The sequence below is a fragment of the Mytilus trossulus genome, chromosome 4, assembly GCF_036588685.1.
Source record: "Mytilus trossulus isolate FHL-02 chromosome 4, PNRI_Mtr1.1.1.hap1, whole genome shotgun sequence".
In the NCBI taxonomy this organism is placed as follows: domain Eukaryota; kingdom Metazoa; phylum Mollusca; class Bivalvia; order Mytilida; family Mytilidae; genus Mytilus; species Mytilus trossulus.
This window is the reverse complement of record NC_086376.1, coordinates 60454656-60482350: the sequence shown is the minus strand read 5'-3', so window position 1 is coordinate 60482350 and position 27695 is coordinate 60454656. Positions and strand designations below refer to the sequence as shown.

The following is a 27695-nucleotide window of genomic DNA, read 5'->3' as shown; positions in this document are numbered from 1 at the left end:
ATTTTGTTCTTAAAACTGAGAAAAATTCACGCATTTACAAAATTGATAGAACGGTAAATGACACAAAAAAATTTGTAAGGGTTCCGCGGAACCCAGTGTCTCGCCTACTATTGCTGTAAAAAAAAAAATCGCAAACTCAACAAAATTGAGGAAAAAAATCAATAAAAATATTCCTCTTGATACTATCTTTTGATTGTAAGAAGCTTCTGTCCAAGTTTGGTAAAACTCTAGGATAGTTAATGAATCTAATAAATGTTTTGAAAACTTTAACTGCAGACTGTATGTAATGTTAACTGGAAGCAAATCTAAGTCCATTTAAAAGTAAAATACAGAAAAAATGGAGTTATCTTTTTACAAAATTTACTTCTGAATACTATCTTATGATCATAAATAAGCTTCTGTCCAAGTTTGGTACAAACCCAGGATAGTTTAAGAAAGTTATTAAAATTTTAAAAACTTTAACCACAGAGTGAATGTAATGTTTCCCCGCAGAATAACTAAGTCCATTTAAAAGTAAAATATGGAAAAAATAGATTTATTTTTTTGCAAAATTTAGTTCTGGATACTGTCTTATGATCATAAGCATGCTTCTGTCCAAGTTTGGTACAAACAAAGGATAGTTTGAGAAAGTTATTAAAATTCTAAAAAACTTTAACCACAGAGTGAATGTAATGTTTCCCTGCAGAAAAACTAAGTCCATTTATAATTAAAATACGGAAAAAATGGAATTTTATTTTTACAAAATTTACTTCTGGATACTATTTATTGATCACAAACAAGCTTCTGTCCAAGTTTGGTAGAAATCCAGTATAGTTTAAGAAAGTTATTAAAATTTCAAAAACTTTAACCACAGAGTGAATATTTGTGGACGCCGCCGACGACGACACCGACGACGACGGAAAGTAGGATCGCTTAGTCTCGCTTTTTCGACAAAAGTCGAAGGCTCGACAAAAAGCATCAAAATATGATAAAATTTTCTTATATTAACACCTACATATAGTTTTGTTTATGTTAAATTTATTTAGATTGGTTCACTTTATCCTTCTTAAAATAAAAGTATGAAAAAAAAGTTTAATTGTGGAATTGTGTGTTTTTTTTCACAAAATATAACCCCAAAAAAGGTTTGAATTTGGGAAAAATGGAAAATATCATCAAAATGAGTATTTTCAAAGGGCCTTAGCAAAAAAAGAAGTGCACCACCATATGATCTTTCTTCACCAATTACTTTTTTACAGTCTTATATTATAAACCTCAAATTCAGGTAAAGAACAAAAGTTTACCTCCAGAAATTGTTTGCTCCTCAGAGGTGTACATCTTTCAAGTACATCCATAAAGTATTGTATTCTTTGTCTTGTAGCGTTAATTGAATATTGTAATTATGCTGCATTTATGAGTGTACTAACTTTAAAAGTCAGTTTTGAAGTGTTGAAAATTTTATTTATTAGTTCCTCTCTACTCGTGGTATCTTTTAGGTTTTGGGCTAAACCACATACTAAAAGAGGAAAATTAAATCTTTGCTGTTGATTGGTGGAAATTATAATACCGTGTGAGCGCCTCCATCTACAATTGTAAAATTAGTGAGACCCGTTCAAAACAAGATAAACATGTCATCGGAAGGAACTATAGATCGAAAAGAGCCAGAATTTGTTGCACCAGAACCCACAACAATGACGATAAAGGTAAAACATTCACCGTTTGTTTCGTTCTATGAGTAGATTCGGTGCAAAAAGTGATCTTTTTTCATCATTTTTTTTGGTTATATTTTTCATTTCTTAGGCATTTAATAATTTCCATGTTAGAGTTATTTCTTTCCACACGAGTTATGATGTTTAAAGAGTAAGTGAGTAATATGTTAGGTTGAGGTCATTCTGATCATCATTTTGTAGTGTATCAACACTTATTTCTCAAGTCAATATTGTGGAATTTGGAAAAGGTTTTACATCACAGCAAGAAATATACAACATCATCTTTGTAACTCCACAGTAACAGGGGGCAGTCTAGTCCAAATAATTATGACGTCTTGAAAGGCTATTATAATTTTTTTCTTTGACGCCTAAAGTCGAAGTAAGGCGTCAAAGAAAAAAAATATAATAGCCTTTCAAGACGTCATAATTATTTGGACTAGGGGCAGTCCAGTGTTCTCACATGAGAGTTTAAACTCGACAAAATAGAGAAAGCTGATGACATCTAGTACATGTACATTTACATGATGTAATTACAATAAAATGACAATATGTTTGCCTTGTTGATAAACAATTTTACAATCTTGATGTACTTTTACCAGTTTTGAAAATGATGAGTTGAACAGATTTTCATGGATTAGCTTCAGTTTCAAAGGACTGTTAGAACCTGAATTGGCAAGATACATAATTTTCTTGTTTGATGTGAGGATTAAAGGACAGATGGGCAGAGTTTAATTGGGGAATATTCTGTTATATTTTATTAGAATTCTAAAAGTTTTTATATTATAATTATTTTTCAGGTTCACAAAGTAGGTAAAATTTCAATCTGACAAGAAAGATTGCAAATTGGTCATTTCATGTACATGTCTAATGATTATTTTGGGAGCCTGTTACATGTATGATTGTTGTTTTTGTGTTCAGACAGATTAAGTCTTTATCACTTTCTAAAGTTGTTGTTTGTACTACATGTAGTACGTATCAGGATTGTAGGAAAAAGTTGGGCTTCCAAATTTGAATATTATCAATGTAATATGTATGTATTTATTTGTTCTTGCACTTTTATCATAATTATTACTAGTTTTATCCTGTTAATAAAACTTGATTTTTACACTTAAGTTTATTCATGTTATACATATATTGCACTTGCTTGATTATTGTGCCACAAGATAAATGTATGTGATTATGAATACCTGCTGTAAATTCATGCTAAGACAAAAAATGTTAAAACTATTTATTTTGACAATTCAAACAGTTTTCCTAATTTAATATTATCCATTTTATGTAAAACTAGATAATCTCTTAGTAGTCAAATTGGGTCTAAGGCTGTTGTGGCATTATGCCATATTTCTAAAAAAAAATTAAAAAATACGATTATCACAATCTTTAATCACACAGATACAATGTAGTACATATAAAAAAAAAGATGTGGTATGCATATGACAATGTATGATTGCAAATGAGACAACTCTTCACATAAGAGACCAAGTGACACATACAGAAATAAACAACTATAGGTCAATGCTCAGTCAGCATGCAAATATGAGCATAACCCATATATACTGTTTAATGAACTGTCAGCTATAAAAGGCCTTGAAGTTGAAATGACAAATGCAAAACAATTCAAACATTTAACAAGAAAACTAACTTAAGTTGACTTAAGCTATTTACATTTACTTGCATTAAGTGAGGACTTCCATTTTCTTGACCATCACATATAATCTTTCGAAATCAGCTTAAAATTACATACCAAAACGAGAAACATGATTAATAACTAACATAAATTATTTAATTTTGATAGGAGAAAATGATGATGGAAGAAGCCAAATTAAAAGCTAAATATCCCAATGTGAAACCAGGTGGACCATCAGGACTATTGGCCAAAAGATTACAGAGAGGGGTAAGTAGAACTATTCAAAAGCAGATGGACTATTGTCAAAATAATACCAAAAAACTGTAGCATTGAAAAACAACTACCTAAATGCGTAGTGCTGTACAAAATAAGTAATGTTCAGGCATTCCTTACAAACAGGGTTTCCCGTGGGTCAATTATTTTTTTCGCCACCTCTTTCGCCAAAACAATGTATTTTTCGCCACTCTATTTTTTTTTCGCCAAATAACATTAATATATTTTTTATTTAAAATTTCCATTTTTTTCTAACCCCCCCCCCCCCCTTTTTCCCTTGAATAGGATGATTTTGCCCCATTGTGTCTATGATTATTCGCTAAAACTTATTTTAGAGTTAACATTTTAATGAACATAATGAATAAACACTAAACATTTACTTTAAAAGCAACAGAATTTTTTTAACTTAAAAGGAAATATTCATTGTATTTTAAACAACTATTCTAAATGACGGGGCCACTATACTTTTGAATAATAAAGAATATATATGTCCTGGAATATAACTAAATTCGAGGACATGTTTTCATCATATAATACCAGTATAGTTCGTTGGGAAAGTTTCTTTTAAAGATAAATATTGATGTGCCCTTTTGTACTAAGAAGTGGTTTTTACAACAAAACAAAAGCTTTTATCACATTAAATTGATCCCTCATTTCATTTGTTGTCATTACATTGAAGGATTAATTTCATTAGAGGGGTTGTTCACAACCTTTTTGATAGATTTTTTCTTAACGAAAGTTTTCTTTTCTTGACCATCGTAAATGAAAAAGTTGAGACGTAAACCTATTCTTGAAACACATGTTTCTCCCTAATCAATTACCCACAGGGTATATCAAAGTGAAAGAATAATTAAAGTTTTAAATCGGAGATTTTTCTTGCTTTTGAACATTTTTCGTCACAACAACAGCTTTCTTTTCTAAACTATCTTTAAAAGGAGACTGAGGAGACGTCAAAAGTTTTCTTCAAACACGTGCGTCGCAAAGTGGTAAATAAATTCTTTATGTTACTTTTAGCCGAAGCCATTTAACTATATTATTTTGTCAAACAATTCAATCAACACCTTTATTAATTAGTCCTTAAAGTTTGTTGTCGATAGCTTAAAATGCAATCAGCTGATTATTGATTTTCTGTTCAAATCTTAATGAGGTCAAGATGAATTCCGAGTATTGTCTAATCGGATAAAGTCCGAGAAACTTGAATAAAAGTAAATAAACAAGATGAAGGAAAATAAACAGTTTTTTATATTTCTTTCGCCAAATTCTTTCGCAAATAAAGAATTTTTATCGCCATAATTATTATTTTTTCGCAAATTGCGAAAATGGCGACCGCCAGCGGAAACCCTGCTTACAAAGACTGAAAGAGATGGGCAAATTAAACTTAAGTTGAAAAAAGAAGTTATCTTTTTTAAGTTCCCTACCGACGAAGTTTTAGGGCACTCTACATGCTCTAGGTTTTCACTGTGTCTGTCTTTAATCATGGAAAATTTTAACTCTAATTTGCTATAGAAAATGATAGATATGTTTATATCTATTTAATAAGATGTATTTGAATTCTTTTTCAGCAAAAATATTTCGATTCCGGCGATTACAATATGGCCAAAGCTAAGATGAACAACCCAAAGACCCCTTTGGCACCCACAGAAAAGATGATATTACAGGAGTCCATTGGCGATGCTATCCCTACACCAGAATCCTTACCTCCCAGAAAACCCTCAATCATACAGAGTAAATTAGCAGAAGGAGAATTGTCATAGATGTTGAATTCATCAAGAGTCATAGAAATCAGGGATGCCACAATATTGGTAGATTTAAGTGATTGACAGTAACGGCACACAAAGTGTATTGTCTGACTGCTTCCACTGTATGCTTGCCAAGTTGTTCACGAGCATCACATTTCTTTAAGGTCCCTGTATACAGTATTTCTGGTGTAAAACAAAAATTACAAACATATGTTCAATGTTTTTTGAGAAGTAAAATAAATTTTTGGGGTATATATATATATACATGTACATTTTGATCAATTTTAGTTTTTCATTTTCAGAGAAATAGTATGACAATGTTGAGTGACTAATATAAGGCAAAACAAGTTGTGTCAGGCCTATAGAAAAGTATGATTAGTCAACAGTTCTAGCTTCTTTAATTTTTCTAATCAGAGAAACTGGTTTCTTGATTGCCATTACTTTTGGTATCTTTTACTGAGTCATATTCTGGCTTGAGTTTTAATTTATTATTTGATATAAGTACCATTATATACAGAATATATATATACTACAAAAAATATACTTTTGAATGCAACACATACATGTAATACTATCATATTTAATTGAGAACTGATTAAATGAAATGTAATTGAAACTATAACTGAACAATTTAATTTGTCTACCATCATTGTGTTCCTGTTACCATGGTAACTGGTCAATTTGAGACTCTACCAATGCTTTGTTAATGTTACCATGGTAACAGAACAAGTTAGAAAATCTGCCATCATTGTACTGATGTTATTCCTCTGACATTGACTAACAACTGACAGAATAGTGCAATATTTATTGAAGATAAAAATTGTCCCCAAGCATTTGCCAAGATATGATATTGTTACTGACAATAGCATACAATTAAAAACGAAATATGAAATGGGTGAATGCTGAAGTGTGCAAAAGTATTTCATATTTTTATAAAAAAAAAAAAAAGTGATTGTTTTTGCTGTTAAATGTAGTTTTGCTTTAAATTAAGCTTTGAATCTGATGCTCACAGTCAACTAGTTTTTAAAAGTAATTTTTCTTGACCAAAAATTCAATAACTAAGTTACTATTTATCAATTAATAAAACATTAAATATTGTTATTTTGTATTGTTTGTACATGTATTTATAGGGATTGTGTTTCAAACAATACTTTTATACTGGGAATTATGTATACTTCTCTTTATTTTTTGGTAAGAATTCTTAACTTTTCTGTTTTCATTTTGTTCAAGGACATGAAGGAGACAATATGTTTTTGTTTTTAATAATGTATGCATATATGACAGACAGTGGTTATTAATTGTCATATCATGATAATGGGACACTACTTATACAATGTAAATGTTTGTTGTGGACTGAACATGCTGAATAACAGACATAAACAAAAGCTTTCATACTTTTTATACTAATGATTATTGCTTTTTAAGAGTTTTAAGTACACATGTAATCACATACAAATTTCATCAATTGAAATGATTTTTACTGCGAAGATATTTTTGTTTTATTTGCTTTAAAAACACTTACAAATATACAAACACTTAAACAGATAAAGAATGGAGAAAATGAAGTTTGCAAATTAATCAAGAAGTAACTTGTAATTGTTTTCAAAGTCCTGTAGCGTATATATATTTGGTATTCCAAGCGTTATTCAAATTCTCAGTTGATATACAAAATAAACTTGAAAAGGATAAAAACATTCCACAAACCATGACACTGAAAACTCAATATTGATAAGTAAAACTATTATATCAATGACCTTGTTCAAGATATTTTTGACTCAAATAAGAAAACAAAAAAGAATTTGTGAAGTTTTGTATCTATATAATAGATCAACACCTTTGGGCTTGAAGCAGAGAATATTATTTATATGACCTTGTTCTCTTGTTATTTATGTTTGTATGTATTTAGAGTATGCATGGTTATGTTGTAAATTGATAAATCATTTCTTAGTCCATTTATAAATTTACCAAGCAAATGGTTGACTTGCAATGGCATTTCCTAGATGAGATCAAAATGTATTTGTTTGACTAATCTTTTTATACATTGATGGTTACATAACTATTTTGCAAAGGATTAGAAAATTTAAAAAGCTGACGGTTTGTAGGTATTGAAGACTAATACGATCTTTTGATGTGTTGACTGTATTTGCCATTCATCAAATTTGTTCTGGTAGAAATTTCAGAGTAATTGGTTAGTGTAAGTGCTATTATTTCTATTCTTGAAAAAAGCCATTTTTTTGCAAAGACCATTGCTTATTGTGTTTATTTACAAACATTATATATATATTTGTTAAATTTAAAAGTCATGTTTGTTTTATGTACATACAGAGTCATATTGTAATTATAAATATGAAACTTATTTTAGTTTTCTTTGCTTTTGGCCATGATGGTGGAAAATGACATAGGTTTCTTATATTGTTCAAAACAAATGATATGTTCATTATCACTGAACTGGTATATATATTTGTCTAGGGGCCAGCTGAAGGACGCTTTCAGGTGTGGGAATTTATGATTGGTGACCTTTTGCTGTTGTATGTTTTATGGTCGGGTTGTTGCCTCTATGACACATTCCCTATTTCCATTCTCAAATTTATTAAATGGTTTTCATCAATTGAAGTTAACCTTTTATATTGCTTATACATTTGTAGTGTGAAATCAGACTTTACCACAGTGTTAGTCAGATTTCTTCTTATTTTGACCTTATTTCCATGGTGTGTTTGTAAATGACATTATGTACAGTCAACTGCCTCAGTTAGCTTATGTTATTGTACTCAATTCAAGTGCTGCAAGTTCTGAGTTTGATTACCGGCCTGGTTAAACCAAAAACTTTAAAATTGATATTTTGATGCTTCTTTACTATGCAATCAACAATAAGGAATAAGAGCAAGTATTATAATCAACAAAAAAGTAATAAACTCCAAATCAAACATCAAAAAAGCAAAACTCAATCAAATTAAACAAAAGCGTGAGAATAAAACAGATGAAAAATTCTACTCAGGATTGATAAGGCCACGATTTTTTTTATTATCTGTTTAACGAGATCCGCCGACTCCACATTGTCCGATTTCAGAATAAAAATAAAAGTAGTGCTTCCTACTTTTATTTTTATTTTTTCCGCCGACTGTTACGAAATCCTCAAAAAAACAACAAAAAAAACGATTTCGGGTCTGCAATTATTAATTTATCTCTTGTCGCATGGTCAAACAAAACGGCGACTTCCGGGAAGGGACCGTTTTTTTACATTAAACTTTAAGTGCGATCACTAGAGAGAAGTTCGTGTTCACTCAAATTTGTTAAGTGTAATAGAGATGAGACAATCGGGGTCATGTTGTCCAATGAGTTACCGGAAGATGTTGGCATGAACCACATTATAACCAACGAGGCAGATGTTGAACCTGACATGCCGGTCAACGTTTTGGAAGAGTTTGGGTTTATATTTCTCCTTTGAAGTAGTATCGTAGTATGCATATTAAAATAATAACTAAGATATCAATTAAAATTAATAATGCTTTTTGAATTTTGAGTATGGATGGGACCAAATCATTTGAAAAACCACTTTTTTGATTCACGTTCACCCCTTTTCACTTTTGCAACCTACACGGATAAAACTTGTGAAACTCAAGCTGGTAGCCCAGACCAAATTATTCCTAAATGATGTTTGTATTTTGAACTAAATTTTATCAAAATTTTAGTAGCCCAGCTCAAAATCTAGAGGTCTGTTTTCTTCCATTGTTCTTGTATTTTGATAAATTCTTAAAAAAAAAAAAAAAAAAAAGGGTCACTTAGATTGGTTTTATTTTTAGTGTCCACTGGACCAATTTTGCACCTTTTTTTTTTTTTTTTTTCGTCCCCTCGACCCTATTTTTTTACAAATTTTCTCGTTAAACAGATAATAAAAAAAGTCTGGCCTAAAAAACAAAAATGCAATGTAAGGCTCCAAACAAACAAAAACAGGAAAACAAAAGGTTATAAAACTTACAATAAAAAACAAATAAGCTCTGAATTAAAGAACAAAAAAGCAAAAGCTCCAAATTACACTGGAAGATCAAAATGTTTATAATGAACAAAAGGCTCATGGTCAAAAAGTAAAAGCGCCAAATAAATTAAACAGAAATAACAGGCTCTGGATCAAAGGTACATGTTACAGAAGGAGAGTAAAAGGTGCAGTAACAAATAATAGTTTCAAGAAACAAGGAAGGTTTTTTTTAGGAATCAAAAACCAATAGTACCAAAGTCACAGAAGGCATATTTAAAGAAAAGAATATCTAAACTATGATAGTACAGAGGCATTTTGTTTCTGGTCTCTGTGTCCGTCTGTCCTGCTTCAAGTTAAAGTTTGGGTGGTGCTAGTTTTTGATGAAGAAGATGTACGATCAACTTGAAACTTAGTACAGATGTTCGCTATGATATGATCTTTCTAATTCAAATGCCAATTAGATTTGTAATCCCAATTTCATGGTCCACTGAACTTAGAAAATGATTGTGTGATTTTCAAGCTAAATGGTTAATGTAGCTTTTAATAAAATTGGAAGTCCAATCAAAATGAAACTTTTTTACTCCAATTCCACAATCCACTGAACATAGAAAATGATAGTGCGAGTGGGGCATCCGTATACTATGGACACATTCTTTTTTAAGCTTTATTTTAAATAGGGAATCAAACAATTTCTAGAAATCTAATTGCATGTGCCAACTATCTATTTATCTATAATGTTTAAATCTGGTTCTGAGACAATCGGCTTTCTATAGAGGTCACCTCTAGAAAAAATATGTAAGAAAAACTGACTTAAATTATAGAGAACATGACTTTTTTATAATTTGGATATACATTTTAAAAGTATGTTATAAATCAAATGTGATACTTTAGTCTAATTGGTGAACATGAATTTAACTGCTTATGCCCCAAAAACCAAGATGTTCAGATTAAATGGACATGAGAGATTAATGAACGAAAAAGTAAAGGTTTTGAATCCAACAACATCATATCCTAATGTGGACTTTAACCCTTTGTAACTGAATTAAAATCTAAAATCATTTTGAATACTAGTAGTTAAAGTACGATGTTGGATCAAACTGAGAAAGTATGTAGTTGAAAACAATATTCTGCAATGGCTGGTGTGAAATAAAGGAGTGGTTTGGACACTTTCTAAAATGTAATTCGAATTATATTATGATTAATTTATTGATACTGCAGATGAAAAGTTAACAGATGTCGCTTTGACCAGCGAATTTTCGAACAGTGCAATTCGTATCAAAATTTCCGTTCGGACGTTAAAAATAAATTTCGATCGAAAATCGAATTAAACTAATTCGAACTACGTGTCAACGTATATAATTAGTTAACTTGATAGAGGAAGAGTTATATGTATCATTTAGCGGGCTTCTCATATAAAAGACTTGAACAAAGATACGTCAAGCATACAAGAAGAGGACTTAAGTATGCCCTTTCGTCTTACAAGAGTTCCTTATGTCGGTCGTGTCAGATCACTTCATGTTTCTCTATTCACCATTGACATTGATACATGTATGTAAAAAAAATTAACCTACTTTTTTCACATTTTTGTAATAATAAAAAGCAAACATATAGTTATAAGTTCACCTTGCTGAAAAAATAAATTTAAAAAATGTCATTTAATTTATTGTAGACTAGTTCACACATTTCTTTTATCTGCGTCTTATTTGTCTTGACGTCTACCCTACTTTTGAATATTAGTAAAAGATATGATGTGCATGGTGTATATGTTATAATATTGAATCTACAACCTAACAACAGGTTACGCAAATAGCCAAGGACATCTATAGAGAGCAACACACATTTATTGGCTACTCAAGTTTAACAGAAAACTGAAGGTTTACATATAAATATCGTTTCATCTTAACTTCAACAAAGGTTCAACAACTAAGACTTTCTGCTCCCTTGCTAGTACTAGTATTATAAGACTTGGTAAAGAAGTCTTCAGTTGGACATAATAGTCCTACGATTCTCAGATTAACGCATATATATAAACAATAGTGGACTAATTTACTTTTATTCAGGTATATTAATCTTTTTTTAAATGATTCAATATTTATAGATTGAGATAATTGAAACAATCATGGCCTTCGAAAAATCTGAAAGCGTTATTTTCTGTAATTCATTTATAAACTTTTTTTGTGTGATCATCCTAGCTAGACTGTGGCGTACTTCACATACGCAACCGTGATTCGTGTTAGTATGGAGTCAGACCTTTACTACTTTAATAGTATTTTTTGAAAGTGTGGACATCTGCTATTGATACATGTATGTTTAACAAAAGTTTTTAGTATATTTATTGTACATGTATAGGGGCAGAAACATACGTATCTCTGGTATATATTTTTTTTCGTATAAACGTATATTTCTCACAAACTTAAAGGGTAAATGTGCACATTTATATTATTAATTTTAGAAATTCAGTTTGATGACATCAGGGAAGATTAGCTTTATTTTTGTCGATTGAAAATTAATATCGGATACCCTCTGAGAAATGACTATTCACCTAAAAAAATGCTGTATTCGACGGCAATTTATTTTTTTATTTTTATTGATCTTCCGTAGAATATCTCCAGAAGAGGTCCAGATCCATTTTTTTTTAACTCTTCACTAGAAAAAAGTAAAAACACAAAAATACTGAACTCCGAGGAAAATTCAAAAAGGAAAATCAAAAATCAAAAGGCAAAATCAAAAGTCCAAACACATCAAACGAATGGATAACAACTGTCATATTCCTGACTTGGTACAGGAGACATTCTGGAGATGTACAGAAGAGACCAATAAAACACGCCCCTATTTATTACTAGTAACTTCGTGACGTACTAAACTTACTCCTGCATTGTTATGGTCGAACACAATTATTTTTTAAACGTTCGCCTGAATTTCGTTTGAACATTTTCAGTAGTTTTACACAGTAAATTGTACACTTTTAATTTTATGGGGTTAAAGAAGGTGTTGGACATTTCGTTTCTTATCAGTGTTTATTCCAACTAAAGAGAATGGAAAGAAGATATCCGAAGTTATCTATTGAACATAGTCAAGCTTGTTTCTTGTTTAACAGTATGGTGGCCTCTATACTTAACTATGCGTCTGAAATTTGGGGATTTCATCGAGCCAATGAAATTGAACTCGTTCACAATCGTTTTTGACGTTTTATATTATAGCTTGGATATATAAAAATGTGCCAATCACCTCAGTTTTGTGTGGTGAACTTGGTCATCTACCTTTGTTCATTCTAAGGAAACATAGAATTATAAAGTTTAGGTTGCATATAATATATCGGATAAACCTAATATGGTGTATATGATATTTATAACCTCCTGCGCATTGATGCCTCAAATGGCAAGAGAAACTGGGTATCACATGTTCGTGATTTATTATTTAGTCTAGGTTTGCCGGAGTATCGGCAGTGGAATGATCAAGAGAACACTAATGTTGACTCAGATTTTGAATATATAAAATGCCGTATAAATGATCAATACTACCAGAACTGGTTTACTACTTTAAACGGTTGTGAAAAATTGTGTTTATATAGAAAATTGAAAAGTGAGTTTTGTTTAGAAGATTACTTAAAGTATGATTTTGATAATAGCTAGACTGCGTAGTGGAACATTAAAACTAAATATTGAAGTTGGTCGTTTTGGCAATATTGTTAGAGAAAATCGTATACGGTTTATGCCGTCATATGAACTGTATTGAAAACGAGTACCATTTTGTTCTGGTGTGTCCTGCCTTTAGATCATTGAGACTACAGTTTTTACCAAAATATTATTGTTCGTGGCCAACTAATAGAAAACTGTTATTTCTTTTACAGGCCAGCTCAAAAAGTCTAACTAAACAATTGTGTAAATTTCTTAATGCGACATGGAAGTAAAGATAACAAATAATCATTGCATAACATGTGCTTATTATGACCTTATTGTGTTGTTCTCTGTGTGTTTACTGTATTGTAATTGAATATTATGTTATTTTGCTATAGCATTATGTTTGCTTCTGCAATAAAATATATTCATTCATTCATGCAGTGCTGAACAAACAAGAATTAGAAGTTCAATAACCATAACCAGACAGAAAAACAAAAATAACAAACAAAACTGTTGTAAGTGACGCCCTTGTTATATCCCCCCTTTTTACCTTACGGTATGTGAGGTTTTCTCGATAATTTTTTTGTACTCAAATAAATAAGGTCCGTTTTATTTTGCCTGTAGGAAACATTTTTAATATCATAAGATACTGAGTCAGGCTAGTCGTCAAGAAGGTTTTTTCCGGCTTTCGAATTCGAATCATTAGAATTCGGTTTATTTTCCTATTTAAGGTTTCTGCAAAATATAAAGTCATTCCGTGCAAAGTCAGTTTTATATACAAATTGTAATTAATTCTAAATGATCGTTTTGTGAAAACTAATTCGTATAATAATCCATCTTGGTTCGTATCACATTATCATTCTGAAAATTGTATGGATTTTAAATGATTGTATCACGTGACAATAAAGATGGCAGACGAACGAGAACCACCCCCGATGGAGGAATCGAACGAAAACAACGAAGATGACATTTTTTCTGAAGCTATAGAGGTTATTTAACGGATGCAAATCTTAATCCTTTTAATCATGAAAATGAAATCTTCCTTTTACTTCTAATTGACATTTAAACACAGGAAATAACACCCTAAAGTTTTCCTCATAGTCAAACCGGCTCCGTTGACGTCTAAACTATTTTAGGGTGTTACTCATAAGCACATCATGCATTAACGACATATATTTATTTTTATAAGAAAAAATAATATCTGTTACCATTTATTAACATGACACAGTTGTTTGTTTGGAATGACAGTAATTGGCAAGGTTGTTTCTCAAGTTCCTGGTATCAAAATAATATGAGGCAGGCATTACCTGTTAAAGGGGACGATATATGTATGATTTTTTTTTTAATTCAGACATAGTTTAACTTCAAAATCTGTTTAAAAAGAAACGGTTATACTGTAACGTTTCCGATTTTGGTTTTGTTGTTTAATAGGGATTCTAGTTGTAATGCGTTATTTAAGTTTAATATGACATCATATGCAATGTAAACAAAGAAACGCGATCATCAGTTAAATTCTCCCTCGCCATGCTCGTCTGAATTTAAAACATTTCTTAACTAATTCCTTGGTATAATAAATAAAACAAAACTCTAGATATAGGTTTAATTGCTCGCAGTAACTTCGTTTTTCTTTTCTAGTAAGCAATGTTTAATAACATTATAAACCAACATATTACAAATACAAACACATTTGTCCAATACATTTAAATGGACTATAATTAAACAATTCATAATCATATATATGTACACATTCTTATGACACAATAAACTGCAAAAACTGTCGTAGTTACTGTGAGCGAGCACTTTCGATAAATGACACCCGTAAATTTTCTTTATATAATATAACATATAACGGGACCCCACCTTTTAAACCGCCAAAGTATTTCACGAGCATATTTTACCCATCTATATTTATAACCAAAACAAGAACTTGTTATACAACCACTCTCACTAACCAACCTTGAACTTATAAATAGTATCACAGGGGAAAAACCCCAAGTCTCAACGAAAAGAAATTTAAGTAACGTTTATTAATATCAATCACAAAAAATTATTAAAAATGAAATTGGTAGTGTGTTCCTCAGTTCCTATTTTTTACCAGACTACTTCACGTCTCAGACTTATATGACAACAGACCAGAAGAAGGAAGTAGAAAGTCATGATAGTGGGTAAATGGAAAGCCTGAAAAAAAGTTAAAGATTTCAAGTTCATTAGTGGACTAAGTCTAATAATTTCTGGAAATTTTCCCCAATTTTTTTTTTCTATTTTCGTCACCTTAAATAAGTTAGTCTGCAGGTGCTCGATAGAAAAACACCTTATGAGATAGTGCATTTGCATTGGCAAGTAATTATAAAAATAAAAATTGTACATTTTGTACCTGTTCAAGTGAATTTAGTCAATTGCAGGTGTTATCCTTAAGTACTTGTAAAATGGTATTTCATGTATTTGATATTAAATTGCCAAATTGGTCGGAGAAATAACTTGAGAAGGCTTGATTTTTTCCATTTCAAATGTTGATATGTTGTCTCTCAAGTCCAAATGAGGGTCAGGATAGGTTTTAATGATTTAAAAGTTTTGTTGATGAGTTGTTTTGGTCCTTGATAGCTTTTGATAAGCAAACTTATAGACATGATAGATGTAAGAAAAACCCATGTTTGCTTCTATTTTGACAGATTATTGTCTTATTGATCATGTTGATTTTTGATAAGACATGTATTGATAAATTTGACATATATAATTATCAACAAGCTGTTTTCCACAAGATCAAATTATGATATGATGTCTCTTTTTCAGACCAGTTTTTTCTTGAAGTAGTGGATCACTTTATTATACTTGATAACTTGAAGAGTTCACTATTCTTCCCTTTGTTATTTTAGCCAATAAACATGAAATATACGTATACTGATTTTAAGCTTTGATTTCAGAAGAAAACTACTGATGAATCAAAAACTGAGGTATGAAAAATCTGCACTCTCAAATATTCCTCTCAATACCAATCATGCCAATCAACCATTGCCAACAGTCCATATATCATATGTATATAAAAGTCTATGCAAATTTTTAATTACTTGGCAATCATACCACATCTTCTTTTTTATATTGATCTATATCATGTATATGTAAATTATTTATTTGATTTCATTGGTGAAACTTATAAACTATATTCCTATAAATATATAATTGTATACTTAAATAAATAACAGCATGCTACATTACAGCTGCAGTTATTTAATCATGATAAATAACATGCAGGTAAAAATCATAAATCCCATTGCTATACATACATTTGTACAATGACGTATACACATGCACAATAATGTACATGTGATAAGGAAATAGATAAAAGAATATGTGGTATGAGTTTCAATGAGACAACTCTCCATCCAAGTCACAATTTATAAAGGTAAACCATTAAATCAGATGTTACACTTATCACCAACAATTACCATGATTATAGGAATCAAAATCAGATACTTCCAATTTTTAAAAGTTTATTTTCACGTTATTAAACACAACTTATTAATTACTGATATATTTTGAAACTATCTTGAACATCATGAACATGTTGAAGGTTAAAGCCTCAGATATATACTAAATTTGATATGATTTTTAAATTTAATATTATATTATGATTAATGTCTCATTGGCACTCATACCACATCTTCCTAATTCTATAAACATCAGTCATATAAAGCTTCTAAAGCCTGGTTGGTATTAATATACCTATATTTTGACTATACATGTACATGTTATGATGTATGTTTTACAATGTTAAAGTTTTTAGAATTGTAAAATATTGTATTTCCTTTATATGTACATGTACACAGTTTTACATGTTGTACTTTACAATAAAAAAATCTGACTATATATCTGTTTCTCCAATATGCAGCTACTGTTAATCATGTTAATTGACTTGTGTTAGTTGTCACTTTGATACACACACTCAACATTATAATTTCTACTCAATTGGTGTTACTATGATATCCTGACATTGCTTTACCCATGCATACCACCAGAAGTCATTTTCATGTTATTTCTTTTCTTTTACGTTATATGATATACATATTTATATAATAATAATTTAATTTTCAATGTAACACTTCTTCTGATTGGCTGACGTTCTTTTGTCATCAGCCCATAGACATAATTTAGTCGTGTGACTGTAAAGTCATCAACGCTTTTTCATGGTTATCAACGGTTTAAAATGAAATCTAGAATTAGATTATAAGAAATGACTTAATATTGTTTCTGTCTCGATTTGAAATAACATAAAAAATATAAGTCATTCCTTAGTCCACACCAATTTGATTCCTTGTTTGACGGACCCGCCCGCACCTATTTTTTTCAAAACAGATTTTTTTTTATATTCCCGCTTCCCGCATCCGGATATGTAATCATGTCCATTTCCCGCACCGTTTTTTTTTGTAAATATTATACAAGGATATCAACATCTGTTTTTAAAATCACAGTCTAACTTGTATATAACGATTTTAAACATAAAAGCACCCCACCACACTGTGTAAATATCTGTGAGAATATTTGTTTTAGCATGAAGCCTATTTGTCCAAAGCGGGAGTGCTCCGATATAAATTTAGAACAGCAGAAATATCTTTTAAGAACAAAAAAATGGTTTTTTTCCCCCTTACTTATATTCCCTATCAACAAATGTTCGTTGTTAGAATAAAGTACAAAGAACTTCTGAAGGATTTGCCTTCAACTGCAGTTATATTGTATGCTGTCGAAACAAAACTATTCATAGCCGCTGCATGTTTATGCACCTGTCCTGATTGATTTATGGGCCTGTCGTTCAGTTATCGTTTGTTGATGTTGTTCCGATGATTGAACGACAGGCCCATAAATGATGATTGGTATTTTCCCGTTCGGATATATAAATTAGATCGTTGGTTTTCCTGTTCAAATTGTGTACGCTAATAATTTTGGGGTCCTTTTAAGCTTGTTGTTTGGTCTGTGTCAAAGCCCTGTGTAAAAGGCCGTACTTTGACCTGTGTTTGCTATTATCAGGTTAATTTTGAGAACAACCCACCCTCAGACAAGGGGTCATTTTACTGATGTAGAAAAGAAAAACAAACATCAACATGACATGACCAAGTATTTGTTTAGTTCTTATAGATCTATATACAAAACCTTTGAAAACTTAGAATTTTGTACTCAAAAAGAGGAGAGTTACATAATATTTTAAACAACTTTTTCTAGCACATTTTTCTAAAACAGTTTTCTAACACTTATTTTGAATAATTATTAAACTGTTAAATAAAAGTAATTTGTGTTAACATGGTTAAAGTCCAGAAATATTACAAAAAATCTTGGACATGTTTTGACCATTTAGTTCCAGATAGATATATAGTTCTTTGAGAAAATATGAGCCCTTTTGTACAAACAAATATATTATAACTTATATTGATCCCTCATAAAACATGTAAAAGGGATAAATAGACAACATTAAGGGTTGCCCCCAAACTAGATATGACTTGGATGGAGAATTGTCTCATTGTCACACATACATGTAGCTGCGGTATCAAGAGCTACCGCAGCTAACATACATGTAGACCAGATTTAATTATTTCTTGGTGAATAGGGAAAGAATACTTCAGAAATTAAAGAAATGTCAAAGTACAAGTGATCAATCAAGTTTTAATATTGTCAAAACCTACTAATTTATGTTTACAACAAAAATTATTATCACTCGCCTCTACTTTTCAAGCTTCGCCTAAAAAATTTGCAAATTAAATATTTTTTTATTAAAATTTTCAAATCGCTCGCTCGCCCCAAATTTTTTAGTCCAAAAATCTGTAGAACAAGAAATTAAATTGATGTGGCCTTAATTATTAATACTGACTTGTGAATTAAACATGTACATGTAAGTTTCATGATTTGTGGAAAAGTTATAGGTTCAATTAATAGTATTCTAAATTATTTGCTTTTCTTCAAGTCTTTGGGATTGATAAAGAAACAAATCAGTGTGCAATTCATTAAACTTGGGGTTGAATGGAACAAGAGATCCATGCTGATTGCGTAAAGACACATAATGCAAATATTATATGAGTAGATACTAGTTTTACATTATTATATGGTTTATTGAATTTAGACGTTTGAATTAACTAATTCATTGTGACAGAATATAACAGGTATAGAAGTAATTTGTAACAAAAATCTTCATAAACTGACAAATGAGTTGTTAGCTGTTAAAATGGAGAAAGTAGCACATCTTTATACTATTAAGTCATTAACATACTTAGGTCAGTTTTTTTTTTTATTACAGGAACAACCAGTTGAAGATTCAAAACAAGAACCAACAAGAGTGCCAATTAAAGCAGATATAAACACTGATGATTTGTTTAGTGGTAAATTGTTACATTATTAAGATATTTTACAAACTACAAAGAAATAAGTCTTGATATGTGGCACCAAAACAACTTTTATAGGAACCATACATGCTATAAGACATAAACAATGATAAAATTCAATAAACAAATGTCAAGCAGCTTTACATAGTTTTTACTCAATTGATATATATCACATTGAATATCATGAACATTGTATTTTACAATCTGTCCTAGTTATTGACAAAAGACTGAAAGTAAAGTTTATAAAAGATATGGATGTTATGATGCCTGTTTTTGGGCTTTGTTGATAACTGTAGTTTAAAGGTAATTTTTGGAGGGGAATGATATAGGGTTGATAATGCATTGCTGTTAAGTTAAGTTGTAATCTGCTTCACTCCATATGTAATGCTTGGTGTTACTGATTACAGATATTGTACATGTACTTCCCTAGCTCAACTGCTTAAGGCTGGCTAAGTATTTTGAAATAGATATTTCAGTTTTAATGCCAAAAAGGGCATTTGTTTGAATCAAAGGGAGATAATTGGGAGCTTTTTCAAATGATATGTATATTTTCACCTGGGCCAAAACAAATTCATTTTTTTGGGTAGATTATTGACCATATCATAAAGTAACAATTAATAGTGTAAAAAAACAAAATTTAAAATATAAAAAAAATATTTAATTTTTTTTGAAATTTTTGTACCCTAGAGCCTCCTTAAATTCAGTATACATGCATTGACATGTATTTATTTATAAAACAGGTGAAGGTGATGAGGTCAAACTTGATTCAGAAGAGGAAGAAGAAGAGGAGGAGGAGGAAGTCCCTGAACCAGAACCTTCAAAGAAGGATGAGTCCAACCCTTTTAATTCTGTAGAACCTCCAAAGCCCACAGAGGAACCAACACCTACTCCTCAAATATCTGTGTCCTCACATAGCTCCTCATCAGCAGTTAAAGTAACAGCTTCTAAACCTTCCAAGGAAGAGGCGAGTGTTGTATAGATATATATACCATGAAAACACTTCCACATGTTTTCTTGTTACAAAAAAGGAACATTTTCTTTCACCAGCATAGTTCTGCCATATCAGCTACATTACTACATTTTTGGCTGTTGAACCATAGTGTTTTACAATTCAAAACCTCTTCTCTTCAAGTCATATTTAGTTGGGCACAAGTCAGGAAGATCTTAAACCATACACGATTATCGATTTCAATTTTTATTTTTTCATTTATTACAAAACAACTTAAGAAAATATCCAAATGAAGTATGTACAGTCTTAATACATGTATATTCCCATTATGAGAAGTGAAGTATTTCATATTAACAATTAGACAGTGAACTTCTTTATTTAAATGAATTTGGTTAGAAATAGAATCAAACACTACGGTAAGTGCAAGATATGAACATTTTCTTCAGAAAGCTTAAGATTAATTCATATGCACCAATCAAAATAAAAACAACAATTACTACAAAAACATGTAAGTGTATGTCTTTTTCTGTGCAATGTCACAATGGAGTATCTATAGATACATTTCTTGTTGATAGTTCAGCCTCTTTTAACACTTATATAGTTTACCTGAGACAGTGAAGTGTCTTTCAAGTGTTAAATCCTCCATGGTCAAGTTGTTCAAAATATTGTAATCCATAGAGCGTTCATTTCTTTTTCAAAATAAAAGAAAAGAGAGAAAAATATGGTTGCTTAAATATATTTGTATACCATGTATACTGAGCAGTTTAGAGATATCATTTGAAAATATAATTCTTTTGAACACTCCACAACTGATCAGCCTAAATTCAAGACATATACATTTTCACACTTATCATGCATACATCATTATGTATATTGGTCTGAAAAAAATTAGTATAAGGTTTTATTGAAAACAATAGCATTGACAAATATTTTGGTTTTTTTTAGGAGGAGGAAGAAGATGAATTCACAATAGATATAAAAGTATCAGATCCCCAGAAAATGGGAGATGGTATGGGTGCTTATATGGTGTACAGAGTGAGAACTAAGGTAAGAATGTGATTTTATGTACATAAACTTAGAATCTTAATATATGCTCACTTTTCTCATTTAAATTTGGGATGGCAGTAGTTTCTAAATCCAGTTTTATTTTCTTTCAATATTTGATAAGATAATGAACACAATATATTGCTTTTACTAAATATATATATGGAAGTGTTTAACGACCTTGACTGGCTTTTCAGCCCTCGCACGGTCGGTATTTTTTTTTTTTTTTTTTTTTTTTTTTTTACTGAACACGCTATACAACAACATTTATACCCCTGCTTAAAAGGAGGGAGTTTAAAAGTTTCCCCCAATATGCCAGTTACATTTTCTCAGCAACTACAAGTCATATATATTCTGTTTCTCTAATTCTATGGAAATTTATCCCTTTCCGAACCCATTGTATAAAAAAATTTAATCAACGTGGTTGCTGGTGATCTCAAAAGATCATTGGATGATTTTAAGGGTCATGACCTTTTTAGCTAACTGGATGAATCAAAATATGATAACAGGTGTTAATGAAATTGACAACTTCGTGCAATGTGAAAGGCACTCGAAGGGGATTTTCGGTAAACAAAACAAGAAAATGTCTTTTTAATCATTAGAGAAACAGATTCTTACATATTTACTCGTGGATTATCGGATTTATCCAATCTCGATAGTTAAATTATAAATTAAAAAGTCCTCGCTGAGGCGGCTCAGAATTTAAAATTGATAATTTAACTATCTCGATTGGATAAATCCGATAATCCACTGGTATCAATGTAAGAATCTATATATATACATGATATATGACACCAAGCTCATATGGATATATATCTGAGACAGTTTTCAGTTTCTGGTGAAATTTTATTCTAGTAAAATGCAATGCACAAATTAAATATGCACTTTACTTTATATATTAACCAGTAACTAACCTACATGTGATACCTTTAATATATATTGGACCATGGAAGTAATATTGGAAGGAATAACATCGTCGTCACTTCAAAGGTTTCATCTGCGTTACCGCCCATCTTTCAATAGCTCGTTAATTGGTTCAATATCTAGCATGGAAGTTTATTCTCCGCATGTGATCGATCAAATCACAGACACTTATCAGTTATTTCGTGTTCACGGAGAACTACGAACAGACAAGTTTTTGTCGAATATACGTGCGAAGTAACCCGAATAGTCCATTCGTTACATTCCGTTGATGTACACTGCCGAAAAGAGTCATTCGTTCAATTTTTATTTTAGTCCAATTTTTCCATATTTTTGGTTAGTTTGATCTTAATAGTTAAAACCGACAGCTATCACATACAAAATTGGAGAACAATTAAAGTTGTGTCATTTCAATTTTAATATTTACAGACAATTAAAAAATCATTTCCGTATAAAGTTAAGAAGATGATTGTACAAAAATACGTTTGGACCCCCTTTATTAAATACGAAAAATCTAAATCTTTTGTGTATTTATAGTCAATTAAAATATTCACAATTCTTAACGGTTCTATCCTTCAATTTAAGTTCTTGATACATTTTACATAAACTAATTTGTGTAAATAAAGGTAACAGTAGTATACCGCTGTTCAAAACTCATAAATCCATGGACAAAAAACAAAATCGGGGTAACAAACCAAAACCGAGGGAAACGCATTAAATATAAGAGGAGAACAACGACACAACACAGAAACGGACCAAGCATCAGACAAAACACCATGAGAATAACAAATATAACATGATTAATTTACCGTAAGACAGATAGATTCAAGCCCATTTCGTCGGTTTGTTATATTTTTTGCTGTATAGCTTATTATATTAATACAAGCATTCCACAATAAACACTTTTTAAATATATTTTTACGAAAATATTATCCCCATTTTAGTTGTACAGTTTAAATAATGCAATCAATGACATTTATGACATATACATAAATTTAGAATACTTGAAAGTAAATATTATTTTATTCAATCTCGATAAACTTTGCACATTTCATTAGTAAAAAAATCTAAGCCTACATTTGCTTACATTATTTTGTTAAACATCTTGTGAAACCTGATCGATTCATCGGTATTTAACTGTTAAACTCGGGATCCGCTTTTAACCGGAAAATACTTTTAGAACAGTTTAAAACAAACCGTAAAAAGCAAAAATATGCTAAATTAAATACAATTTTCCATGTTAAACTGCTGTAGGTTGAACAATTCTCGTCCGTTTTTCAAGATTTTTACATCATACGACTTCATCTGAAGGCAGAGGTTTTATGTGATACAGCGCCACCTTCTTATTAATCAACCTCGGATTTCACACAGGTACTTTAAAATTACCGGACTCGATAAAATCATGTGACTGATAAGAAATTCCAGATGCCTTTTACAACCGCGGTAACGCAGATAGTAACCAAAGGGGTCTTACCGCTGAGACAATAATTGGATGAAATCGTATGACTTTAGTACAGAGCTCAGCATGCTATAAATACATGCTAATTAGTCGTTGTTATTCCTTCTAAGTATTACTTCCATGATTGGACAAAGTGAATAAAAGCAATATAGGGAACTGTAAGTTTATAAAAAACATTTATAATTTATTGGGAAAAAAACATCATTTTACTTTGTATGATAGGCAAAGTTTAAAAATTAATTTACATTTCAGACAACAGTACCTGCCTTCCGTAAAGCTGAGTTGAGTGTGTTACGTAGATTTAGTGACTTTTTAGGACTGCATTCTAAGTTAGCAGAAAAACATGTATCAAAAGGTGTTATAGTACCTCCCGCTCCAGAAAAAAGTGTAATAGGTAAGAACATTATAAAAACTGAGTATACAGAATCAGATTTAAAATGTCAGTTATAAGGAAAAGACATATGTGTAGTCCTTTTGTAGGGAAATGAAACTGGAATATATATGTATGATAAAATATGGAATGAAAAAAAAAACATTTTGCATGAGTTTTAGGAATATTTGCATAGATATTAAAATTGCTAAGAAACCAAACTCCCTCAACATGCTCAGGCAAAACTGATCTTAGCTGAATTTTGCTAATCCTTTTAAGTTTCATTCTGGTCATTTAGCTGCTAACATTTCTACAAATTCATACATCTCTTGCTGTGAAAAATTAAGGCATTACAGATGAATGTTAATCCTGAAAAGCTTTTAGAGCATGAAATCTGTTGAGGGTATTTTACTCTTTTTGATATGTTCCTAAGCGATGCTATTTCATTTATTTCAAGGTATGACCAAAATAAAGGTGTCTAAAGATGATTCAGGGTCATCAGATTTTATAGAAAAGAGAAGAGCTGCTCTTGAAAGGTGAATATTTTCAGAAAAATCCTCTGGGATCAAGGCTAATAGCCTGGATAATGTTCTGTATAATTTCAACTATGACTTCATTTTCATGGTTCATTGCATTAGTCTGTTTATCAGATGCTATAAACAATATACGTCAACTTCTTTGGATTTTGTATGATTTTAAGAGAGTTATGTCCATCTGGCAAGGTTGATCTGAACTTGAATCTATTTAAATAGATAATTGTGCTTAGTTCATGTAAAAGAAGATTTTTTTTTATCTAAATATAAAAAAGAAGATGTGGTATGATTGCCAATGAGACAACTATCCACAAAAGACCAAAATGACACAAACATTAACAAATATAGGTCACCGTACACTATAAAGACTTTCAACAAAAATTTCATCATGATTAGTAAAGAAAATGAGACATGATTTAAGCATGTGCACTATTGTGAAATGATATCTTTTTGAATATGATAATAACATTGTATGTTTTATTGGACTATAGATTCCTAACCAGAACAGCATCCCATCCTTTATTGAGGATGGATCCAGATTTCCGTGATTTCTTAGAACGTGAGGGAGATTTACCCAAGTCTACTAATACATCAGCTTTAAGTGGTGCAGGTGTGATGAGATTGTTCCATAAAGTAGGAGATGCTGTCGATAAAATATCATTTAAAATGGACGAGTCAGATGAGGTAAGGATAGGTACAGCCAATATCAGTATAGGGTAGGGGGACATGTATGTATATCCTAGTGATAAAACAATTTTGTTTATGACATCTTTACAATGTTCTCTCTATAAACTTTTCATTTGAAAACTCCAGTTGTCATGGTTTTGATTTGTTATGTCTTTGATAGAGATAACAAATAGTAGAAGTGCCTCAAAAAACAGTAATTACCCAGCTGTCAATCACCAATATGTCTGTCAAGAGTCAAGAACCTTTTATTGGATGTTGATACCTTTCCATTTTTGTCCTTCTTGGAAATTTTTTTTGTTACTGAAAGTTTGTTCAAAACCAACACAACTAACAACTAATAAAAAATTAGTCATGTTCTCCTAAACTAAAGGCTTATGTCAGATTAAAGACACAAAGACTGGTTATCCAGTTATAAACATGAACCCATATTGTGTCACTGATTTTGATTAGATTTTGATTTTGTTTTTATCTGAATATTTTTAAAGTTAGAGAAAACTCCATGTCCAACTTGGTAAATAATTGTATCCTATAAATTTATTTTGTAAAATTTGTTATTGTCTGTATAAAATGTAGGAATCCATATTCGGCATTGTTCTTTTAAATATGTTTTTATGAATGTGTCTACTTAGAAACATCCTTTAGTTGAAAGACCATATTTGTTGATCACTGTTTTCTTTGGACAACTTCAATGATGCCAGCTTATGACATTGTAATGTTCTCAATCTACTGGAACCAGAAAAACAGTTATTGTTCCAGTAGCTTGAGATGAAAATTTATCATAGTTTAAAATTAGATAATATTTTGTCCCATGTCATACTTCTGTCCATTCCGTAGATGATGAATATGCTAACATATTTGTCTAAGACATATTTCTGTCCATTTCTGTCCATGGATGACCAGTGTAATAAGGATATGGAGGTAAATCTACCTGTTGTTTTGTGTGTTTGCTGTAACCATACTTATGTTGCATTTATAGTCAACACTATTTTTTTATATAGAATTAAGTAGATTTTGTCTCGCCTGTGCAGAATGGAAACACAGAAAACCTTAGGGATTTGGCTCTTTGTATAAAACTTCATATGACAGTTGTTAGAAAGCTGGATATTCCATGTCTGGTATACAGAACCCTTACGGTCTGAAGATTTGGTCTGGCATATGTCTATTGTACTTCATATCCTTTTCATGGTTCAATGACCACTTATTTTTTTTATTTCAACTCACCTGGTCCTAAGGACCATGTCAGTTTATGCCATCATAGTGCAGTTATCATTTTCATTTATTATTCCATAGTCAGTCATCAACATTGAAACGATAAAGCAACATATTTTTAAACTTAACAGTACATGAAATGATTTATGGCATGTCTTCTAAAAAAATTGTCATTTTCTTTATATTGAATAAAAAGCATGGCCTCCATAGGTAAAGGTGAAACAGTCTGTTTCTCAGGTATGATAAGGCATAGGTCAACCATATGGGGTGTATAGAATTATTGTAAGTTGTACATTTTAATCTGACCTCTTTTTAAAGTTAAGTTTCTGTTATGCATGTAGGAATACTCTTAATCTTAAAGATTCTTTATTAGGATTTCAATCATAATCATTAAAGCAGGCGAGACATTTTATGCCGTGTGCACTCCCAATGTATTTTTTTTATATTTATTTTGGTAATTTTATTTTTTTTTGGTATTAAAATATTTTTAAACATTTGTAAAACTAGTCTTTGTATTGACATAAAGTTGAGAAAATCTTAAGAAGGTATGTTGGTAATCAGATATGTATAGTCAATAAAGTGTCCAAAGTAGAATCTACATATATTTTATTTATTTCCTAGTTGCACATTATATGTTGTTACAGTCTGTGAATATATATGTACATTATCCATGACCATATCATATGGTTTATAGTGCATGTCGATAAAACATACAGTGAAGCCTGCACCAAAAGGGTTGAATAATAGTCCTTTGATTCTGGGACTAGCTGATCACAATGTTAAATGATAATTTATAAGGCATTGATACCCAGAGTGGTCAATGTTCCCTATTATAATTTGACCTGTGCAGATCACATCAATCAACCTCAATTCTATATACCGGTACTAGTACATGTATTAAGTCTTTTCCCTACCTTTTTTGGTTTATTTGATTATACACTTCTTTCATCTTTTTATTTAATGTTCCCCATTTATTTGGTAGTTCATGCAACATACAAACAAGTTAGTATAGGTCTGGTATGTCTTAAATATTTTGTCTTAATTTACAAGAAGATGTTCATTTTTGTTTTCTTTGGTTTGAACTTCCCTTAAAATTGGCCCGAGAACACAGTTATTTCGTAGTGCATTTCTTGTAGACAATAAATTCAAATTAAAAAAATTGCACCTGCTCTTTCTCCAAAAGATATTTATAGTGTAGTGTACTACCAGTGGGACAAATAATATCAAAATTATAGAAACTTCTA

The 27695-nt window shown here is 30.7% G+C and overlaps 2 protein-coding genes across 3 annotated transcripts in view; both read left to right on the top strand.

Annotated features, from left to right (window-relative positions):
* The first annotated feature begins 1485 nt into the window (after positions 1-1485).
* LOC134715668 (cAMP-regulated phosphoprotein 19-like) lies at positions 1486-6661 on the top strand. Its single transcript, XM_063578003.1, has 3 exons — positions 1486-1679; positions 3481-3579; positions 5148-6661. The coding sequence occupies exons 1-3, from the start codon at positions 1605-1607 to the stop codon at positions 5337-5339; spliced, it is 366 nt and encodes a 121-aa protein (XP_063434073.1). The 5' UTR covers positions 1486-1604; the 3' UTR covers positions 5340-6661.
* A 7132-nt stretch (positions 6662-13793) lies between these two features.
* Positions 13794-27695, top strand: part of LOC134715667 (sorting nexin-2-like) — a 30252-nt gene continuing 16350 nt past the window's right edge. Inside the window, exons 1-8 of one of the 2 annotated variants that reach the window (XM_063578001.1) lie at positions 13794-13906; positions 15839-15868; positions 19195-19276; positions 20020-20243; positions 21174-21275; positions 23905-24046; positions 24480-24558; positions 25047-25239. In XM_063578001.1, the coding sequence (XP_063434071.1) occupies positions 13826-13906; positions 15839-15868; positions 19195-19276; positions 20020-20243; positions 21174-21275; positions 23905-24046; positions 24480-24558; positions 25047-25239 (933 nt within the window). In that variant the 5' untranslated portion in view covers positions 13794-13825. The remainder of the gene's footprint in view (positions 13907-15838; positions 15869-19194; positions 19277-20019; positions 20244-21173; positions 21276-23904; positions 24047-24479; positions 24559-25046; positions 25240-27695) is intronic. The other variant, XM_063578002.1, reaches the window with a different exon arrangement.